Raw genomic sequence first — 19,097 nt, 5'->3', positions numbered from 1 at the left:
AAAACTGTTCAAGAAAGGAAAAGCCATCATAGAGTTTACTCTATGGCCTGTATCATTTCCATGGTCATAAGAATGGAAATACTGAATGCTGATCTAATTGAAATTATTCCATCAAATATAACTACGTTGGAAAGATGGGCTCACGTTGGGATGAGACCCCAAGAGCTAAAAGGTGAGTTAAATCCTCCCCTGCCATCTTGGAGATTTAATAAGTAATACCCAAAACTGAAAAGAAAAAAGAAAATTATGCTACTTAGAAGATAAGGTAGGAACTAGCAAATTCATTAGCTCGAAGAGGTATTAAGTGACAGCTTCTTGGCCGGGAGAGATTGGAGAGAGAGACAAGGGTGTGAGAGGACTAAAATCAGTGTTTTATAATAAACCTTTAGAACTCTTTGGCTTCTCAAATTGTGTAGAAATGTAGAGAGATAGAGATACCTAGCTTTGATAAAATTAAAAATTTTTTAAAGAAAAATTAATCAAAATATTAATTCATGCTTATCTTTAAACTATTTTTTCTTCTTTCTATTTAATTTTGCCTACTTAGTTCTATATTTTTAATACCAAAATCATATTAGTTTTATATAAAAATAATCTTCTTTGTGAACAAAGAACTGACGTTCAGAAGTGTCACGTAAATTTCCTAATTTTTTTTCATCTTCTAAGTAGGAGCTAGGATTTTAAGGCAGTTCTGTCTGACTCAGATTGTTTTTTATCATTGATCAAAATATCCATTAAAAATGAAGCAGCACAATTATCATATCACTATATTCCTGGCTCTGCCCCTGCCCCTGGCAGGTCCACAGAGCCTCTTTCCATACCAAACATCAACACTGGATAGCTTTCATCTGTCTACATATTTGCTTATATATCTATTTATTTATCCCCATCTAATTCCAGAAAGATGGAAGACTAGATTGCTAAGGTGCTATAGGAAAATAAAATACAAATGAGACAAGGGGCATTTGATTACACAGGTTACGTGTTCTCATGAATGCGTCTGACTGAGTCATACTCAGTTTCCTGAGGGTGTGACTTAGTCCCAAGCTCCTTCTGTTTTTCCAAGTGTCTAGCAGAGTCATGCGCATATAGATCCTCAATGGATATTTGTTGGTTTGACTTGCTAGCAAAACTATAGCATCTGGACAAGTGACCTTAGTTTCTTTCCCACTTTGTTGTGACTATCTTCAAACGGTATATGTGAGCCTTTCTTTGTGACTGCCTCCATTTGGGAACATAGGATGATGACTAAACATTCATCTGATGAATGGGAAATTGCAAAATACACAGGAAGAACTATATTTTTAACCAGAGGTTCATTTTTTTTTTCCCTGTTCTTTTACTTTCTTTCTTGGCAAACCACGCAATGTCCATCCTAAAAAATGGGCAAAGCAACAACAGAATTTGGAAGAGGGACTGATCCCTCCTCTGTTCTGAGAAGGGCTGTGGCAGTCTTTGGTGTCATGTGGGCGCCTTTCTGGTGACAGAGTGAAATACTCACACTTCTGTTCAAGGGTCATGCAGATATCCTCTGACTCCTGCTGTTAATTATCCTCTAGTCGCTGGGAGGTTATCAACCATGTCCTCACTTAGGACAGTTGGTGGGTGGAAGGTTGCCAAGGTGGAGGATGGCAGTTCCCAATGCTTTTGAGCTCAAAGACCGAGTAAGTCAGTCCTTGAGGTTTTAACATGTAAATCCAATGTCTGCCGGGAAATCTCAGCATTCAAGTGGAGACTTATTCTACTGCCTGCCTCATTAAAAAGCATTTTGATTCTAGGTTGTTGGTAAGACATTTCTTAAGAGTTACCTGTTGTAAATAATGATGTCTTAGGAAATCTACATGAAAGAATAGATCCTTAAAATTTTTCCTCTAAAGCCATCTATAGTTCATAAAACTTTGATGATGGTGCTTCCTTGTTCCCTTCCTCCACTTAGTGTGTATTCAGTAGGCCACTGCTCCATGCTTGTCCTATGTGAACACTCAGTATGATTTTCCTAACGTTATGGCAAACCAAGCAATGTTCTGGGCAGATACTAAAGTAACTTATCTAGTAACCATAACAAAACCAGGAAGAGTGATGGTACACTTATTGAATTTTTACTGTCTGCTAAAAATACTTGATAAGCACCTTTGATATGGTTTATTTCACCTAGTCCTCATAGGAACCTCGGGGTAATATACAGGATCAAAATGTTGAGGAGAAATAAAGACTCAGGTAAACTGACTAACAAGTTCATAACTAGTAAGTAGTACAGCCAAAACCCAGACTCATAGTTTCATGCTCATAACCATCATATTGTATCATAAACTTTCTAGGACTTATCTATAACATTAAAATTATGGAACTTAGAGCCACACGAAGACAAGTTCAAGTCTAAGCCCCAACCCTCAAGACTTAACTTTTTTGGGTCTCTGTAACTCATCTGCAAAGTAGAACTAATATTACCACTTTGTAGTGTTTTGGTGATAAAATATCTGGACAGTGCCTAAACATGTATATAGATAATAGATGATGAATGTAATTATCAGCTTTGACCTAAGATGTGGTACAGTGCAGACAACAGAGGCCTATTATTTAGAGACACCATTATTAATCTGCTTCAAATTCATGGGGTTGGGGGCAAAGGTGGAAGGGAAAGTTTAAGGCCATTGAAATAAAATTAAATAATCAACACACACCTATGGAGAGTGTCCTCACCCTAAGGTTTAGGTCACTCAGGAAGTGTGGTCTCCCTATCCTCTTCTGCTTGGTAAGCTGTTGATCTCCTACCCATTTTGCAAGGCCCTGCCAAAATGCTGGCCTTCCCTGAAGCTCTTTTTTTTTTCCCAATGTTCCTAGATTCATTGTTTATGCACCACACCCAGTGCTCCATGCCCTCCATAATACCGACATGCCCTCCATAATACTCACCACCAGGCTCACCCAAACCCTCAGTTTGTTTCTCAGAGTCCACAGTCACTCAGGATTCGTTTCCTCCTCCGATTTCCCCCAACTCACTTCTCCTGTCCATCTCCCAATGTCCTCCGTGTTATTCCTTATGCTCCACAAGTAAGTGAAACCATATGATGATTGACTTTCTCTGCTTGACTTATTTCACTCAGCATAATCTCTTCCAGTCCCGTCCATATTGATACAAAAGTTGGGTATGCATACTTTCTGATGGGGGTATAATAATCCATTGTATATATAGACCATATCCTCTTTATCTATTCATCTGTTGAAGGGCATCCTGGCTCTTTCCACAGTTTGGCGATTGTGGCCATTGCTGCTACGAACGTTGGGGTACAGATGCTCTTTTATCTTCTCCAGAAGGAGCCACTCCTGTGGCTTTTACTGTACAGAGTAGGAGCTCCTAAATCAAGACCCACAGTTTGCTCCAGGCGGTTTCCATCAAAATCCCCCAGGAAGCTGACTAAAATACGAATTCCCTGGTTCAGCCTCCAGAGCCTGACTTAGAGGAGGCCCCTGAATCTGCATTTTTGAAAGTGTGTTCTATGTGATTCTAAGAGGAAGGCACAGCTGGGAAACACTGGAACTATGTATAACTCTTAATACATATATATATGACTTTATCATGCAGTTATGCACATGTGTGTTTCATTTCTTTTCCTGGGAAATTATCTTCCTCATACTCCAATGCAATGCAGATGTAAAAATGAAGAAAATCTAGAGGAAAGAGTCCTAAGAGCAAGTCCTTTTGCAACACCTAGCTCTTCCTAATCATCTCCCCTAGGATGCTTCGCTATGTCGTCTGGACTAGTTGGCTGTCCCTGCTTTCCATCCCATGACACTGTGATCTCCCTACAGCAGGACTTATTTTAGTTGGAACTTTATTCGTTTGGCTAAAAAAGTAAAAATGAAAAATCAAATCACTGGCAGAATATTTGGGATGTCTAATCAGTAACCAAAGTAGGACCTGTATGAATATAGATCCCCCCACTTTAAGCCATCAGGACTCCCCCTTTATCTTGTGAGACTATTGTATTCAGTGTCAGCTTGATTCTTTATTTCCTTTGACCCACTGACCTGTCTCCTCCCCACATACTTTTTTTTTTTTTTTTAAACATTTGGCCAGTTCTGATCTCATATTGGGAAAGCCTGGTAAGATAGTGGGAAGCATGCATTTCCACACCAGAAAGTCCTACATGAACAAGAATATGTAGATTACAGTCATGCTGGTCACATTCCCAACTCTCAGACGGAAGGTTCTGGCTCACGGTGTGGCACAGGGCAGGTGACTGATAAGTGATGCATGTGTTTGGGGAGATCAGTGTTGGGAGAGATCCCTCCTGAAGAGAGAAGCAGAAGTATGGACATCGTGGAGAGCCAGGTCTTTGCCTGACTCAGTGTTCTCCATCCTTCTTTCTTGGGCATCATTATCTGTGTTGAATGGGCCTCAGCGGTGAACAGTATTTGAGGACAGCTCTGGAGTCACTTGAGGGGGACTTCCATCCTGGCCCCCCTTGCCTCCTCCGTGGCCTTGGGAAACCCGCGTCATTACTCTGCCCAGCAGTTTGCTCATCTCAAAAAATGACGATAATAATATTACTATTTCAAAGCACTGAGGAAAACTGAGATAGTGCAGGTAACGTGCTTAGCATAATGCCTGATATTCCTTACATAAATGTTAGATCTTAGCCATTAGTGATGATTCTATTGTCCACTAGACCATAAGCCCCATAAAGAAGGCAGCCTTGACTTTCTCTCTCCCTGGCACTTAGTACAACGCCTGACTCCCACTGAGTCAGCCATCAGTGAATGTCAGTGAACACAGACTGAGTTCACTGAGCAATTTCTGTTTGCATCTCTACTCCACCTCAGTGTCTCTTCTGCTATACTGGGGGGTAACCAAATCTCCACGTTCTTCCAGGACTGGAAGGAAGAAGGGGGACTTTAGCCAGCTAAGCAAGAACTGTTTTCATGGTGAATTACCTTTGCCTTTAGAGAATCACAGCCCAAAGCAGTGACATGTTTAAGCAGCAAATTTGTACATTAAATTAGCTTACCAAAAAGTCAGGCCAGACTTTGGCTTGACTTTTTTTTTTTTTTTTTAAGATATATATAGCATTATTCTCTGAAGAATTTATCTTGGTACTCCTGAACGTACTGGCTTAATTTGCCATCAGTTGAAGCCGAACAGTACTGGAATCTAACATTGTGTTACATGAGCAAGGCATATTGCCAGCCTAAGCAATTATAGAGAGCCTGCTTTATGATGATATTCTCCCAAAGCTCTTCAAAAGGATCCACTTTTTTTTTAGATTTTATTTATTTATTTATTTGACAGACAGAGATCACAAGTAGGCAGAGAGGCAGGCAGAGAGAGAGAGGAAGGGAAGCAGGCTCCCTGCTGAGCAGAGAGCCCCAAGCAGGGCTCGATCCCAGGACCCTGGGATCATGACCTGAGCCGAAGGCAGAGGCTTTAACCCACTGAGCCACCCAGGTGCCCCAAAAGGATCCACTTCTTATTAATCCCACATACAAGGAAATTAACAATTGTTTTAACTTTCAACTTAAGCAGAGAAAGTTTGCAGAAACTAAAACAGCAGGACAACAAGGCCTGGTCAAAATATAAGTACATGCCTTTAACAGTCTTGAAGTAAAAAAAAAACCCTTCTAGGAAAGACATAAGCCCAAGGGACCCCAAAGGAAAAGAATAATACAGTTGACTACAGAAAATTTGACTACGTAAGACGCAAATGTAACACTGCAGTTTTCTACACTATTAAAAATGTTTAAAGTCAAAAGCCAAATGGACAGCCTGTATGAAATATTCCTAAGATTTGCTCAAGAGAGACTTAATTTATGTAACATTTTAAACACACTTGCAAAGCAAAAAGGCTAATAACTCATTAAAAACAGGCACAAATCTATGAATAGACAGCTCTCTGGAAACAATACACATACAAAGATATGAGGCCTTATTCATCATTTAAGAAATACAAACTAAATCAATAATTAAATTTTTTCTTCACCTGTCAGGTGGTGGACAGAACGTCATTCTTCCATACTATTGGTGTGGAGGAGTTTGGTGCAGCATCTTTGAGAGGCGAAATACAGTGTCTATTAAATTGGAAAATTCACATACTCCTTTTTTTTTTTTTTACAGCATTTCTACTTTCACGGAGCTAGCTTACAAACCTTTGCACAAAAGCTGACCAAGGATGTTTGTACTAGTCTTCCACGTAACAGGGTATAATTAAACCATCTTTGAAATGCCATCAAAAAGCTAAAAATCATATGGGACATTCTACACAATATAATATGAAAGAGCTGTTTAAAATAATTAGCTATAGATTTGTACATGATATATGAAGGAACAGGGAGAATGTAACTGTATAGAAAGAGCTTATAATCTATGTTCCTATAGGAATGATAGTATGTTGCTCCTGCTATCAAAAGGGAATACATAAACGCTGAAAAGTTCTCTTAAAGAATACACAGAATTTGTTCAAAGAGGCTGCCTTCTGGGAATGCAACTAAAAATTTAGAATGGGAAGAAGTCTCAATTTTCTTCGAATAATTGTGCGTTATCATTTGTAATTTTTAGTTTTCATTGAGCCAGACATTATACTTCTGGTGTATAGAAGCTCATCTTCAAGACCACCTGTGAGTCAAGTTTAATTAGCGCCATTTTACAGCTGGGGACACACAGCTGTTGTCCTTGTTCCCTCATCAATAGAAAGATTTACATAAACACCAAGAAGTGCAGTTCTCCACAGTTGTGCATATGGTCATGATTTGGTATTTACTTAGGCAGCAATCATTTTTTTTTAATAGGAAAAAATAAAATATTTTCCAAATATTTTTACCTCAACCATAGAAAAAAAGTGGTGGGGGGTGGGAAGAGTCTGCTTTACCTTCTATTCTCCCAAATTCCAAGTGGCAGGGTGGTATCACTAACTCTAAAAAAAGTCTCCCCTTTCCTTCTGTTTACTGCAAAGAATGCTGAGACTGGGGAGATGGGAAGAGAAGCCAAACAAAGGAAAGAAAAAGCATCAAGCACCACATGCCACAATCAGCACGCTTCCGTTTAGGGAAAGACTTGGGGAAGGCGGATTTGACCCATGTGATTCTAAAAGGAGAGGCAAAGAAATCCCACCCTGCTTCCCCTGATTCTGCCTCTGGGATGGCTGGATACACAGTAGTGACAGCATAAAGATGGCTATAGAAATAGGGGCTAAGGGGCACCTGGGCACCTGGGTGGCTCAGAGGGTTAAGCCTCTGCCTTTGGCTCAGGTCATGATCTCAGGGTCCTGGGATCGAGCCCCACATTGGGCTCTCAGCTCATCAGGGAGCCTGCTTCCTCCCCTCTCTCTCTCTCTGCCTGCCTCTCTGCCTACTTATAATCTGTCAAATAAATAAGTAAAATCTTTAAAAAAAAAATGAAAGAAAGAAAGAAAGAAAGAAAGAAAGAAAGAAAGAAAGAAAGAAAGAAAGGAAGAAAGGAAGGAAGGAAGGAAAGGAAGAAAGAAAGAAATAGGGGCTAAGAGTCTGGGTCCAGAACCGGAAAGGTGTATACTGAGTTTACGTGACTGCCCCTGAGCAGACTTAGACGATTGGTGTCGCCCACTTGGGCACTCAGGCTTTGGGTGTGGTTTTGTGATACCAGTCAACCCGCTGTCCCCTCGGTTGCTTTTACTTTCCACGTGACTAACACATTTCAGTCTGCCAGTGAGCTGAGTGTGATGTTAGTATTTCAGTGTTTTCTATGCAAGAGCACCTAAATGCAATTCATGAGCTTCGTTCGGTGCTCACACAGGACAAAACTCTGTGGGACATTTTGAAGGACTCCTTTGGTTTTCAAAGCAGTACCTTTCTAGAGGATTTTCACATGTAGTTTGGATGGACTAACCAAGGTTCCACCCTAATTTCTGTCTTCAGAACCTAACCCCAGGGTCATTTAATCACTATACTAGTGACGCCCACAGCAAGTTATTTAATCTGTCTGAGCTGGAGCACTCCTAGCTACACATGCCATAAGGTTGTCATGAGGACAAAATGAGATATAAAAATGAAATGCACACCAGGTCCTGGGTGGCTCAGTCGAATAAGCATCTGCTTTTGGCTCAGGTCATGATCTCAGGGTCCTGGGATCAAGGGCCATGTCGGGCTCCCTGTTGAGCGGGAGTCTGCTTCTCCCTTTACCCCGCCCTCCAGCTCGTGCTCTCTCTCTCTCTCAAATAAATTAATAAAATATTTTTTTAAAAAATGAAATGCATACCAAATCACACATAAACAGATCTCTTGTGCATATAGAATTTCTGCGTCAGGTTGATTTGTGGAGAATGTGCACTTACCCCAAAGAAAAACTCAAAAATAAGCCTTTCTGTGGTATTTAGTTTAGATATTTTAAAAAATATTTGAAGTCGTATCATAACATTAGGACCCATTCAACTCTGGCTGTTAACCTAATACACCTCCAGGCAACCTTAAGGACACCAGACTGATAGGATGTTTGCTAAGACTGGGGTGAGCAGCCACCTGTGAAAGCAAGACGCCAAAGCAGATAAGGATATCAAAGGTTTCAGCTTTTCAGCCTGTCTGTTCTTCCACAGGCCGTATATACAGGCCAGCTCTGTCAGTGGAAGTGAGAACCAGGCTCTGCTCTCTCAACACTCAACCGCTACCTCCAAGGCTCCACACAGAGCCAGGCTCTAGCAGTATCTAGAAGACCTTTATGTCATCTTGGCCCCAGATCTCCTCCATGAACCAGAAACAAAGTTGTATAACAAGATACAGGACAACACACAACAAGTAAACGCAATAAAGTTTAACTGTGCTTGAGATGGGAGGAAACACTGCAAAAACACCACACCATCGACTACCAAAAACCCCAGATGTGGAGAAATGACACTGACAACCTCCATGTTTTCTCATGCTGGCTGGTAATATTCACATGTTATGACAACAGCTTATGATGGTATTTGCTGGGAGTCTGAATTAGGCTATTCTCTAAGACGTGGTAGTAGGAGGACTAGCGAAAGTAGCTAGTACCCGTCCATTTTCTAAGTACTATATGTATGGCAACTCATTTCATCTTCCTCTAAATCCAATGGGATGTATATTATTTCCATACCCATTTCATAGATGAAGAAACAGAACATAGAAGTAAACTGCCAAGATTATACAACTATTAATTGTGGGAGCTGGGATGTGAACTCAGGTAGTCCGTCTCCAAAGATGGTACTTTTCTGGGGCCGGAACACTTTTCTGTAAAGAGCCAGCTAGTAAATATTACAGACTTTTATATGGTTGCATATTTTTGTTGTTTTTAATAATCCTTTAAAAATATAAAATCTGATCTTAGCTTATAGTTAAGACAAAAACGGGCTGCAGGCCCATTGGGACCATAAATAATCGGCTGGTTAATACTATACTCATTGATCAAAGTACACAGAGGATATGCTATTTGATACCCAGCCCATTCAGTAAATCCTATATGCCTCTAATACAAATGGTTTTGCGTTGATAAAATAATCCATAATTCTGACTTCATCTCTTTCTCATTTTGTCTGCGTTATGAGGTCTCACTGCGTTTTCCATGAGCTTTCCCCTCCTAACTACTGTTTCTGTTGCTGGACATTTAAGAAGAACAGTAAGTGGAGCAGGATTATCCTGATTCCAAAACCCAAATTTACAATTTTGTTGTAAAGACACAACAACAAAAAAGACCTATAGACCATTATCTCTGATGACCATAGATGCAGAAATCCTTAACAAAATATTAGCGAATAAAATCCAACAATGTATGTTAAAAATTAATTCACCACAATCTAGTAGGATTTATTCTCTGGATACAAGGGTGGCTCAGTATTCACAAATCAATGTGATATATCACATCAATAAGAGAAAGGATAAAAACCATATGATCATTTCAATGGCTGCAGAAAAAAACATTTGACAAAGTACAACATCCATTCATGATAAAAACCCTCAACAAAGCAGGTTTACAGGGAACATATGTGAATGTAATCAAGCCTTTATATAAAAACCCACAGCTAACATTATACTCAATGGGGAAAAACTGAGAGTTTCTCCTCTAAGGTCAGGAAGAAGACAAAGATGTCCACTCTCACCACTTTCAATCACTGCAGTACTGGAAGTGTTAGCCACTGCAATCAGACAAGAATAAGAAATAAAAGGCATCCAAGGTAAGCAAGAAGTAAAACTTCCACTATTTGCAGATGGTATAATCCTATATATAGAAAAGCAGAGATGACTCTACCAAAAAACTACTAGAATTCATAATTAAATTCAGTAAGGTCACTGGATAAAAAAATCAATGTACAGAAATCCATTGCATTTCTATACATTAATAATGAAGCAGTAGAAAGAGAAATGTAAAAAACAATTCCATGACAATTGCACCAAAAATAATAAAATGGGAACAAACTTAACTGAAGAGGTGACAAAAAAACTAATTCAAAGGAATAACATGCACCCCTAGGCTTCCTGTAGCATTATTTACAATAGCCAAGCTATGGAAGCACCCCAAGAGTCCAATGATAGATGAATGGGTAAAGAAGATGTGGTACATATATACAATGGAATATTACCCAGTCATAAAAAGGAACAAAATATGGCCATTTGCATCAACATGGATGGATCTAAAGAGCATAATGTTAAGCGAAATAAGTCAGTCAGAGAAAGACAAATACTGTTATGATTTCACTCATATGTGGAATTTTAGGAAGAAAACAAATGAACAAAGAGAAAAGAGAGACAAGCAAAGAAACAGTCTTTAGAGAAGGAACTGATGGTTCCCAGAAGGGAGGTTGGTGGGGGGCTCAATGAAATAGGTGAAGGGGATTAAGAGTACACTTAACTTGATGAGGACTGAGTAGGAATTTTGAATCACTGAATTGTACACCTGAAAATGAATACAACACTGTATGTTAACTACCCTGGAATTAAAAGGAAAAAAAGAGGGGGGGGGCTATAAGGTTGGAATAAGAGCTCTTCCAGCCACTTTTAATCTGTCATCGGCTTTCTCCCCATGCTGATTATTATATATGGAAGTGACACTAGACAGTACAGTATTGGACTGGAGTCTGTTCTCTTTTTAACAGACTAGAAATACATAAATAAGATGCATTCTTTCTAAAACTTCCGACCTACCACTTTCCTGGGACCAGACATTAATTAAGGCAGTTACGTTAGTAGAACTAGCCACCTGGCATCTAATCTTTTATCATTTTCATGAAACCTTAAAATGGCTTATAAAGAGACATGGTTCACGAAATGGATTAATATCACAACGGAACTTCATGCTTTCTGGGTACCTGCTGTATGCTTGAAGATTAAAAATGTCATTGCAACATTCTAGTCTAGGCTCCTAGTGGAGAAATCACTGTGTTATGTTACTAGGTTTGGTCAAGATTAAATCTTGAACTTGCAAATAAATCCTGGTCATTTTTTTGACAACTCTGTGGTACATAATATAGAACTGTGCCTCATGTAATAAGTGTGAGGAAATCCTTGGTTTGGGCATAGCACTTTGAAACTTAAGAGAAATTTTATGGAAGTGTCTTTCAAGTTATTTTGACCACCACCTGGAAAAAATATATACCAAATATTTTATCATGATCCAATCCATAGCTACCTACACACATATGTAAAACCAAAACAAAGTTTCAGAAGCAGTTGAGACATTTCTTCCTATGGTTGAGACATTTCTTATTATTTTCTTACCTATTCCACTTTGTTTAAATTTTGGATGCGTCTCCTAACACCCAATTTATTTCGTAACCCACGAATGGGGCTTGACCCCATTTGAAAAACACTCAGATGTTCATGCTCACACTGCTCATGGGCCGAAGGTATGTCTTTCTTACCTGGTTCCATTTCTCTAGGACCAGATCTCGCCATAATCATCAGTGCTCAGTGATGCTCCTCCTGACTTTGCCACTAATGTGAAATCCACTGTTACATGCTCTTAGAGCCCCACGACTTCTCTCTTTGACATTTAGTGGGAGTTCTAATTGTCCATTAATTTATGACTATTTCATCTATAAGTGTCTCTCTCTATATGGAGCCCTGCCTAGACAACAAGCTCCGTAAAGGTAGATATTCCATTTTTACTTTGCTACAATTATATCCCCCAACTGTGATTAATGAGTAAGAAGTGTTTAAGTGTTTATAAATAATAAATATAATAAATAAAATCTTTTTAAAAAAAGAAAAGTTTATTGAATAAATGAATGGGCACCCTAAGGTTATCTGGAACATTGTTTTAAACAGGGTACTCTGGTTTCACTTAATCTTCATTATTTATTAGCAACTGAAAAGCAACTGATAATCCTTCGCATTGTTCTTTTTGTTTGTTTTACAGTTAACTTTGACCACTTCGAGATTTTGCGAGCCATTGGGAAAGGCAGTTTTGGGAAGGTGAGAACCCAAATGATTAGCCACCAGCAGGGTTATGTAGCTCAGGGAACAAAGTCTGAGAATGTTCCGATTATTCAGTTACTGGGACCACAAGGAATGATAATTCAGAGAGGTTTTTTATAAAATGCTCACTACAGGGACGCCTGGGTGGCTCAGTGGGTTGAGCCTCTGCCTTTGGCTTGGGTCATGATCCCAGGGTCCTAGGATTGAGCCCCACATTGGGCTCTCTGCTCAGCAGGGAGCCTGCTTCCCCCTCTCTCTCTCTGCCTGCCTCTCTGCCTGCTTGTGATCTCTGTCTGTCAAGTAAATAAATACAATCTTTAAAAAATAAAATAAAATAAAATAAAATGCTCACTACAGCTTGAGGTGTGTAGTATAATGGACACATCTTGTTCTCAGAATTATTTCAGTGTCCTGCTCATTAACTCTTTTAAGACTTTCTCACCACTGCAAAATGTTGGACTCAGTTGCTAATTGTACCCATACCTTTGGTAACATTTATCCTGTCAATGTAAGAGTTAACTCTTTTTTAAAAAAAATATGTTATTTATTTATTTATGAGAGAGAGAGAGAGAGAGAGAGCATGAGGAAGGGAAGGGGCAAAGAGTGAGGGAGAAGCAGGCTCCCCACTGAGCAGGGAGCTGCACAGCAGGACCCGACCCCAGGACCCCAGGATCATGCCCTGAGCTGAAGGCAGATGCTTAACCCACTGAGCCACCCAGGCGCTTTTTATGTGGAAAAGAAGCTGCCCAATACCTGTTTCCCCTCCAGTTATACCATGTTTTTATTTTCAAAAATCTACCATGAAAGATAGATCCAGGCTAATTTTTTTGCAAGAAACTTCTAGATTCAAATCCTGATCATTAGTTTGATAGAGACATACTTTGAGAATATTTACGTCATACTGAACTCGCCTTTTAAAATCATCTGCTGCCCACTTTATCAGACATCTAGACCCTCTAAAAGAATTCCCAAAACATGGACATCATGGTCAGGGCTTTCTCAGTGCTTTAAGTTCTTTTAGGTTCTATCAACTGTGGTGTAAAGAGAAATTCTTTGCGCCATGTTGTTCAGCTAGGCAGTTCAGCCGCACGCCTATCAGTCACTCAAATCAGAATAAGCGTGTCATTGGTTGTTGGAAAATTCCTGACAAGGAAGCAGCTATTTTCTCCAGCATGCTGTCTAAGCAAAACCCAAAGACCAAAAAACAGGCAGGCTTGTTTGAGAAGGCAGAGATTCACAAACTGACCCGGTACAGGGGAAGAAAATGAGATTTTCTACTCTGAAATCAGAGCTAAGCAGCAACTTTAGCATCAGAGAATTTGCAAGTAGGGAGGCCTCCAGTCCGTGCTATTGAGCCCCTCCTGTCCTGTCTCCCACGGCTGTGATCTGTCAGCTCCCTGACTGCTCTCCCACTCTGGTTTGTGCCATTAGGTCTGCATCGTGCAGAAGAACGATACCAAGAAGATGTACGCAATGAAGTACATGAACAAACAGAAGTGTGTGGAGCGCAACGAAGTGAGGAATGTCTTCAAGGAACTCCAGATCATGCAAGGTCTGGAGCACCCTTTCCTGGTCAATTTGTGGTAAGTGCTTTTACGGGCTCTCTGAATGGAGCCATTCCCGCCTTCACCTCCAAACACTGGTCAGTAAACCCATCTGGAATTCCAGGTGTGCGTGTGCAAAATCTTCAGTTAGGCTTTTCCCCAAAGGCTTTGGTTCTTTGACTTTGACTTTCGTCTTGGTTTCTTTGACTTTGAATGAAACAAATTGTTGTTTTATTGTCATGAATAAATATTGCCTTTTTTTTTTTTTGGTCACAGTTCCCAGGTCCTTCAGGAACCTATATTTTTAAAAACATGGCAGCTAAATAGGCTGACAAAGAGTGAGTTCAGATTTCCTGTCATTCACTAGATACTTTTCCCCCATTGATTGTGGGGCAGCAACATTGGGTGCTAGGTAGGTCCTCAGCGGCTGAGGGGAGGTTGGTCTTGGGAACATGTACAGAAAAGCACTTGCTCTCTACAGTGACTGGCAGTGGACATGGATTCCTTGCAGCAGCCTTCTCCAACGTCCACAAACATACACCTGGGAGTTGGAAAAGGACAGGTGCTGCCTTTCTCACCAAATAGCTTCTAACAGAGCCGGAGCTAAACTCAGATCAGTGGCTAGACATTAGGTAACTGTGGTCTCCTCCCCAAGCCAGGATCACAATCCAAGGCTTAGTAAATGGCTAGAAACTGGCTGTGTCTCTCACTCCCTGCTCTTTTCTTACGCGTGGAGGGCTGTATGCAGCTCTCTCATTTTCCTCTACATTTTAATGCATCCATTATGTTAAGAGCCTGTTCCTAAAGCTAATTCAGTGTGACTGTTATTTAAATATGCATACCAAGCAGTTTCTACTAGCAAAGGCAAAAAAAAAAAAAAGTCTTTATTCAGAGACTACTAATGGAAAAATACTTGGAATGTCACTGTGTGTTTGGGGACATTTTTTCTGAAGAGTTAATGCATAAAACCTGTCTCCCTCCATTTTTAATTAATACAGTTCATTTAATATACAGTTCGCTCCAAGACGCTACAACCAGAGTTGAAAAGATGGCTCTGTGTGACCTGGAAATAGGTTTGTGCCCTCCTCAGACACGGTGGAGTCTAACTGTGGCCCACGCTCAGTGTGTTTAATCAGTAGCTCAGAGTGGCCTATTCACAGCACTGCCACGCACTGTTACATCCATGCAGCTCTCCTCCCCACCTTTCACAATCACCAGATTGCCTTCTCCCCGTCTCTCCACCCTGACAATGATGAGGTGCTCTCAATTCACATCCTCCCTTTGTTCAAAGTCACATTCTCCTTCTTCCAAAGCTCAGCCGACTCACTCTCTCCTTTTAAGACCAGGAACCCTTTAGAAGGATATACTCTGCATTTCCCCCTTTCACACCGCTGGTCCCTCATCACTAAATAGGCAAAATGGATTTCAGTCTATTCCTGTTTTGCTTTTTTTATAAGGTGGGTGTCTACCGATTTTGCCGTTTGCTAATTTGGTATCAATATAGGGAATACTTGGTGTGCCACGAATACAGACTTGGTGACAATCTGACACAGAGCCTAGACTTCCCTCTCACACGGAACCTCACAGGACAGTGGGCACCAGTAACAGTGATAGAGGAGGGAGAAGAAACCCGCCCCCCACCTTAATTCTAGCACCACATTCAGAACTGAGTGAGGGAGGGCATCCTTCAAGGATAGCAGAAAACTTTCTGTAGTTCAAATCTTGAGATAAGAATGGTCAGAGGGATGCCTGGGTGGCTCAGTGGGTTAAAGCCTCTGCCTTCGGCTCATGATCCCAGGGTCCTGGGATCGAGCCCCGAATCAGGCTCTATGCTTGGCAGGGAGCCTGCTCCCACCCCCCCACCCCCTGCCTACTTGTGATCTCTCTGTCAAATAAATAAATAAAATCTTTAAAAAAAAATGGTCAGAAAGCATATTGATTCCTTCTAATAAAGGCTTTCTGTCTTAGTAAGTACAACATAGGGAATGTAAGTGACTCTTCAACTATTAAGCAACTTGCAGTACTTCTGGAGGTGTGACCTGTGAGCAATATTCATAATTTTTTTAAAGATTTTATTCATTTATTCATTTATTTGAGAGACAGCATGAGCAGGGGGAGCAGCAGATGGAGAGGAAGAAGCAGGCTTCCTGCTGAGTAGGGACCCCGATGCAGGGCTCAATCCCAGGACCCTGAGATCATGACCTGAGCCAAAGGCAGATGCTTAACCCACTGAGCCACCCAAGCGCCTGAATCTTTATCATTTTTAAGTCACCTGGTTATAAGACGGGGTTAATGTGTGTAACTTGGGTTGTTTTTATGAGCAAAATGAGATACAGTGCTATGCTCAACACAGAGCAAGCATCGTATAAATGGGAGTTCTTTTCCTTCCTTGTTCCATGAAGGTGTAGCATTCCGAACATGTCCATCCCTGCTGGGCCACTGTGGGCACCCCAGACATAAATTCCAGTGGCGCTCAGCCTCAAAACATCACAGGAAGTTGTGTGTGTGGTGGGGGAAGGCCAAGTCTTCTACTCATTCTCTATAAGAGCTTGTGATTTTTTGTTTTCCACCCTCATTCTGCAAATTAAAGAACAAAGACTCAAAGATCTCCCCCATTATGTACAATTTAATCAGGATTCTGTGCCTTCAGTTTAACTAGAGTTATCTTTACATCCCCAAAGCATCAGGAGCCAATTTTCTTAAGAAGCATCATATGATTAAGAATGTAACAGCCATCCTTTTTAATCCCTGTGTACCTCTTGCGTACTCTATCATAACTGGTAAGGTCAGTAGGCCTCTCAGTATTGCTTTCAGTAGTCTTCTCCTGGATACTCCAAATGCTGCTAACTCCTGGGGATATATTTAGAAAATTCTGGTTTTCAGGCTGAGGAAAAACACAAACTGTTTCTTTTAAGCAGGTTTTACACTAATGTTAAGAAGTTGGTGTGTGTGTGTGCGTGTGTGTAGAGGTGTGAATACATATGTGCTATGTGAAAACTACACACATGGCAGTCAACTGGAAGAACAGAAAAATCACAGAGAAACGAAAATTCTTCATAATGCTTCCACCTTGAAACAACCACTTCCAACACGTCCGTGTGTGCTGGCCAGAGAAATGGCTGCCTCTGGTTTTCTGGTTTTAATCATGCTTAACCCCATTCGTTCCCTCATTTGTGGCTCTATTTACCGAGCAATACAAACAAGGTGGCATTAGGGTTGCCAGATAAGACACAGGACACCCAGTTAGATTTAAATTTCAGAAAAATAACCAATTGTTTTTAGTATATGTCCTAAATATTGCGCGGTGCCCATTTGATCTGAAAATTATTCCTTTTCCAAATTTCTAATGTAAGTGGGCATCTTGTATTTTTATTTACTGAATTTGGCAACCCTCACTGTAATGCAGCCCCAGAGTGGGGGGACGTGGGGGTGAGCAGTAGTGGGCAGAGCCCCTGATGGACCCCACATTTTCAGTAACCTTGAGAGGCTGCTATTAATCAAAGGATATAATAAATGTATCGAGTGTGAGAGGGCATGAAGGACTAAGTAGAATGGGAGTGAGTGAGTGTGAGTGTGTGTGTGTGTGTGTGTGTGTGTCTTCGTCTGGGCAAGCTGAGTTAAGGGTGAAAGCATATTTTGAATTAAAATTGAACCTCCCCAGCCTCAGAGGACCTGACCCCACTCGGGAACACAGTCGTCGGATGTAGGCCTCCTTATAAAGCAAAGGCTGCCTGACAGGGCTGGCATCCAGGAAAAGCAAATAAAATCTCCCTGCGAGTCCCTCCCGGAGGGCTGCTTGCAAAGCCTTGGCAACCCAGATCCTGCAAACAAATCCCTCCCAGTGCTGCCCAGCAGAGCCCGGTTCCCCAGGTGGCTTTTGTTAATTGAGATTAAGCCCGCAGCTGCACACACAGCTCCTCAGGGCAGCCTGCGGCCCCCTCCCTTGTCTCTTGTTCTGGGAACAGAAGGGGCCCACGTGTGGTTTCAGGAAATGAGAAGACAAGATCTTCTGTTGTAAGTGGAAAGGACCACCTGTATCGGGACTGGGAAAAGGGGGTCCTTGTCAGACCACTGAACACAGCCAAATAGGTTCCCTGGAATCAGCCTCCATTATCGAGGACTGCACACCAGTGTTTCTCCACAGAATCATGAACTGTGAGAACTCAAGGTAGCCTCCAGGGCCACAGAAACAAGAAGGTCTTCCCTGTCAGTGGAATCGTGTTACTTCAGAGTTTTGCCTCTGTTGTCTCATTTACTCATCCTCATAATTTAGGTGGATGGGGATTATGAGTCCGATTTTACACCAGAGAAACGGAGGCTCAGAGAGGCTGAGTCATTTTCCCAGAGCCACACAGCCAGGAACTCGCAGAGCCAGGACTCAAACCCAGGAATTCTGGCTTCAAAAACCCTGCATTTCCTGCTACACTATCCCACCTCCTATGGGACCTCTCGAAGGACTCTTACAAATTAGGAAGGAAACGGAACTTGATTTCTTTATTGTCCTTTACATCCCGCAAGAATACAAACTCTATGAGGCAGGTATGTTTGTATATTTTGTTCACTGCTCCCACAATAATGCCTCGCACACACACTGAGCATTCAACAGATCTCTGCTGAATGAATGAATGAATGAATGAATGAATGAATGAATGAATAATGGAAAGAATGAATGGAGATGGCACCAGGCTTCAGGTTTTGCTCTTGCCCCATTCTACCACTGCCATTTCCTGCACATTCACAAACATCCCCTCATTTAATCAGGCCCATTCCAGGTTTTTGGCGAGCCCTGAAGTCAGAGGGACGTGAGTCTGAATCCTTTCTTCACCACTTGGTAACTGTGTGAATGGACCAGACTACATTGTGTATTTGCTTGGTTTCCTCCTTCATAATTGGGGATAACAGCAAGACCCAGGGCAGAAGGTACTGCTATGAATAAGGATGTGTTTCTAAAACACCTCACACATAGAAGGTGCCTAATAAACAACAACTGAGCCTGGGTGGCTCAGTTAGCTAAACAGCTGCCTTAGTCTCAGCTAATGACCCCAGAGTCCTAGGATCGAGCCCCACATCGGGCTCCCTGCTCCTCCCTTTCCTTCTGCCTGCTGCTCCCCCTACTTGTGTGCACACGTGCTCTCTCTCTTTCTCTGTTTCTCTGAC

At 41.3% G+C, this 19,097-nt stretch overlaps 1 protein-coding gene across 2 annotated transcripts in view; it reads left to right on the top strand.

Moving 5' to 3' along the window:
• The window catches only part of STK32A (serine/threonine kinase 32A), a 126,946-nt gene that overhangs the window by 22,595 nt on the left and 85,254 nt on the right, over positions 1–19,097 (top strand). For both annotated transcript variants that reach the window (XM_032850724.1, XM_032850718.1), the window contains exons 3-4: positions 12,338–12,393; positions 13,828–13,979. In XM_032850724.1, the coding sequence (XP_032706615.1) occupies positions 12,338–12,393; positions 13,828–13,979 (208 nt within the window). The remainder of the gene's footprint in view (positions 1–12,337; positions 12,394–13,827; positions 13,980–19,097) is intronic.

Source organism: Lontra canadensis, unplaced genomic scaffold (assembly GCF_010015895.1).
Source record: "Lontra canadensis isolate GAN:19392208 unplaced genomic scaffold, GSC_riverotter_1.0 scaffold4, whole genome shotgun sequence".
Lineage (NCBI taxonomy): Eukaryota > Metazoa > Chordata > Mammalia > Carnivora > Mustelidae > Lontra > Lontra canadensis.
The sequence above is the reverse complement of the archived record's forward strand: the minus strand, read 5'-3'. Positions and strand labels throughout refer to the sequence as shown.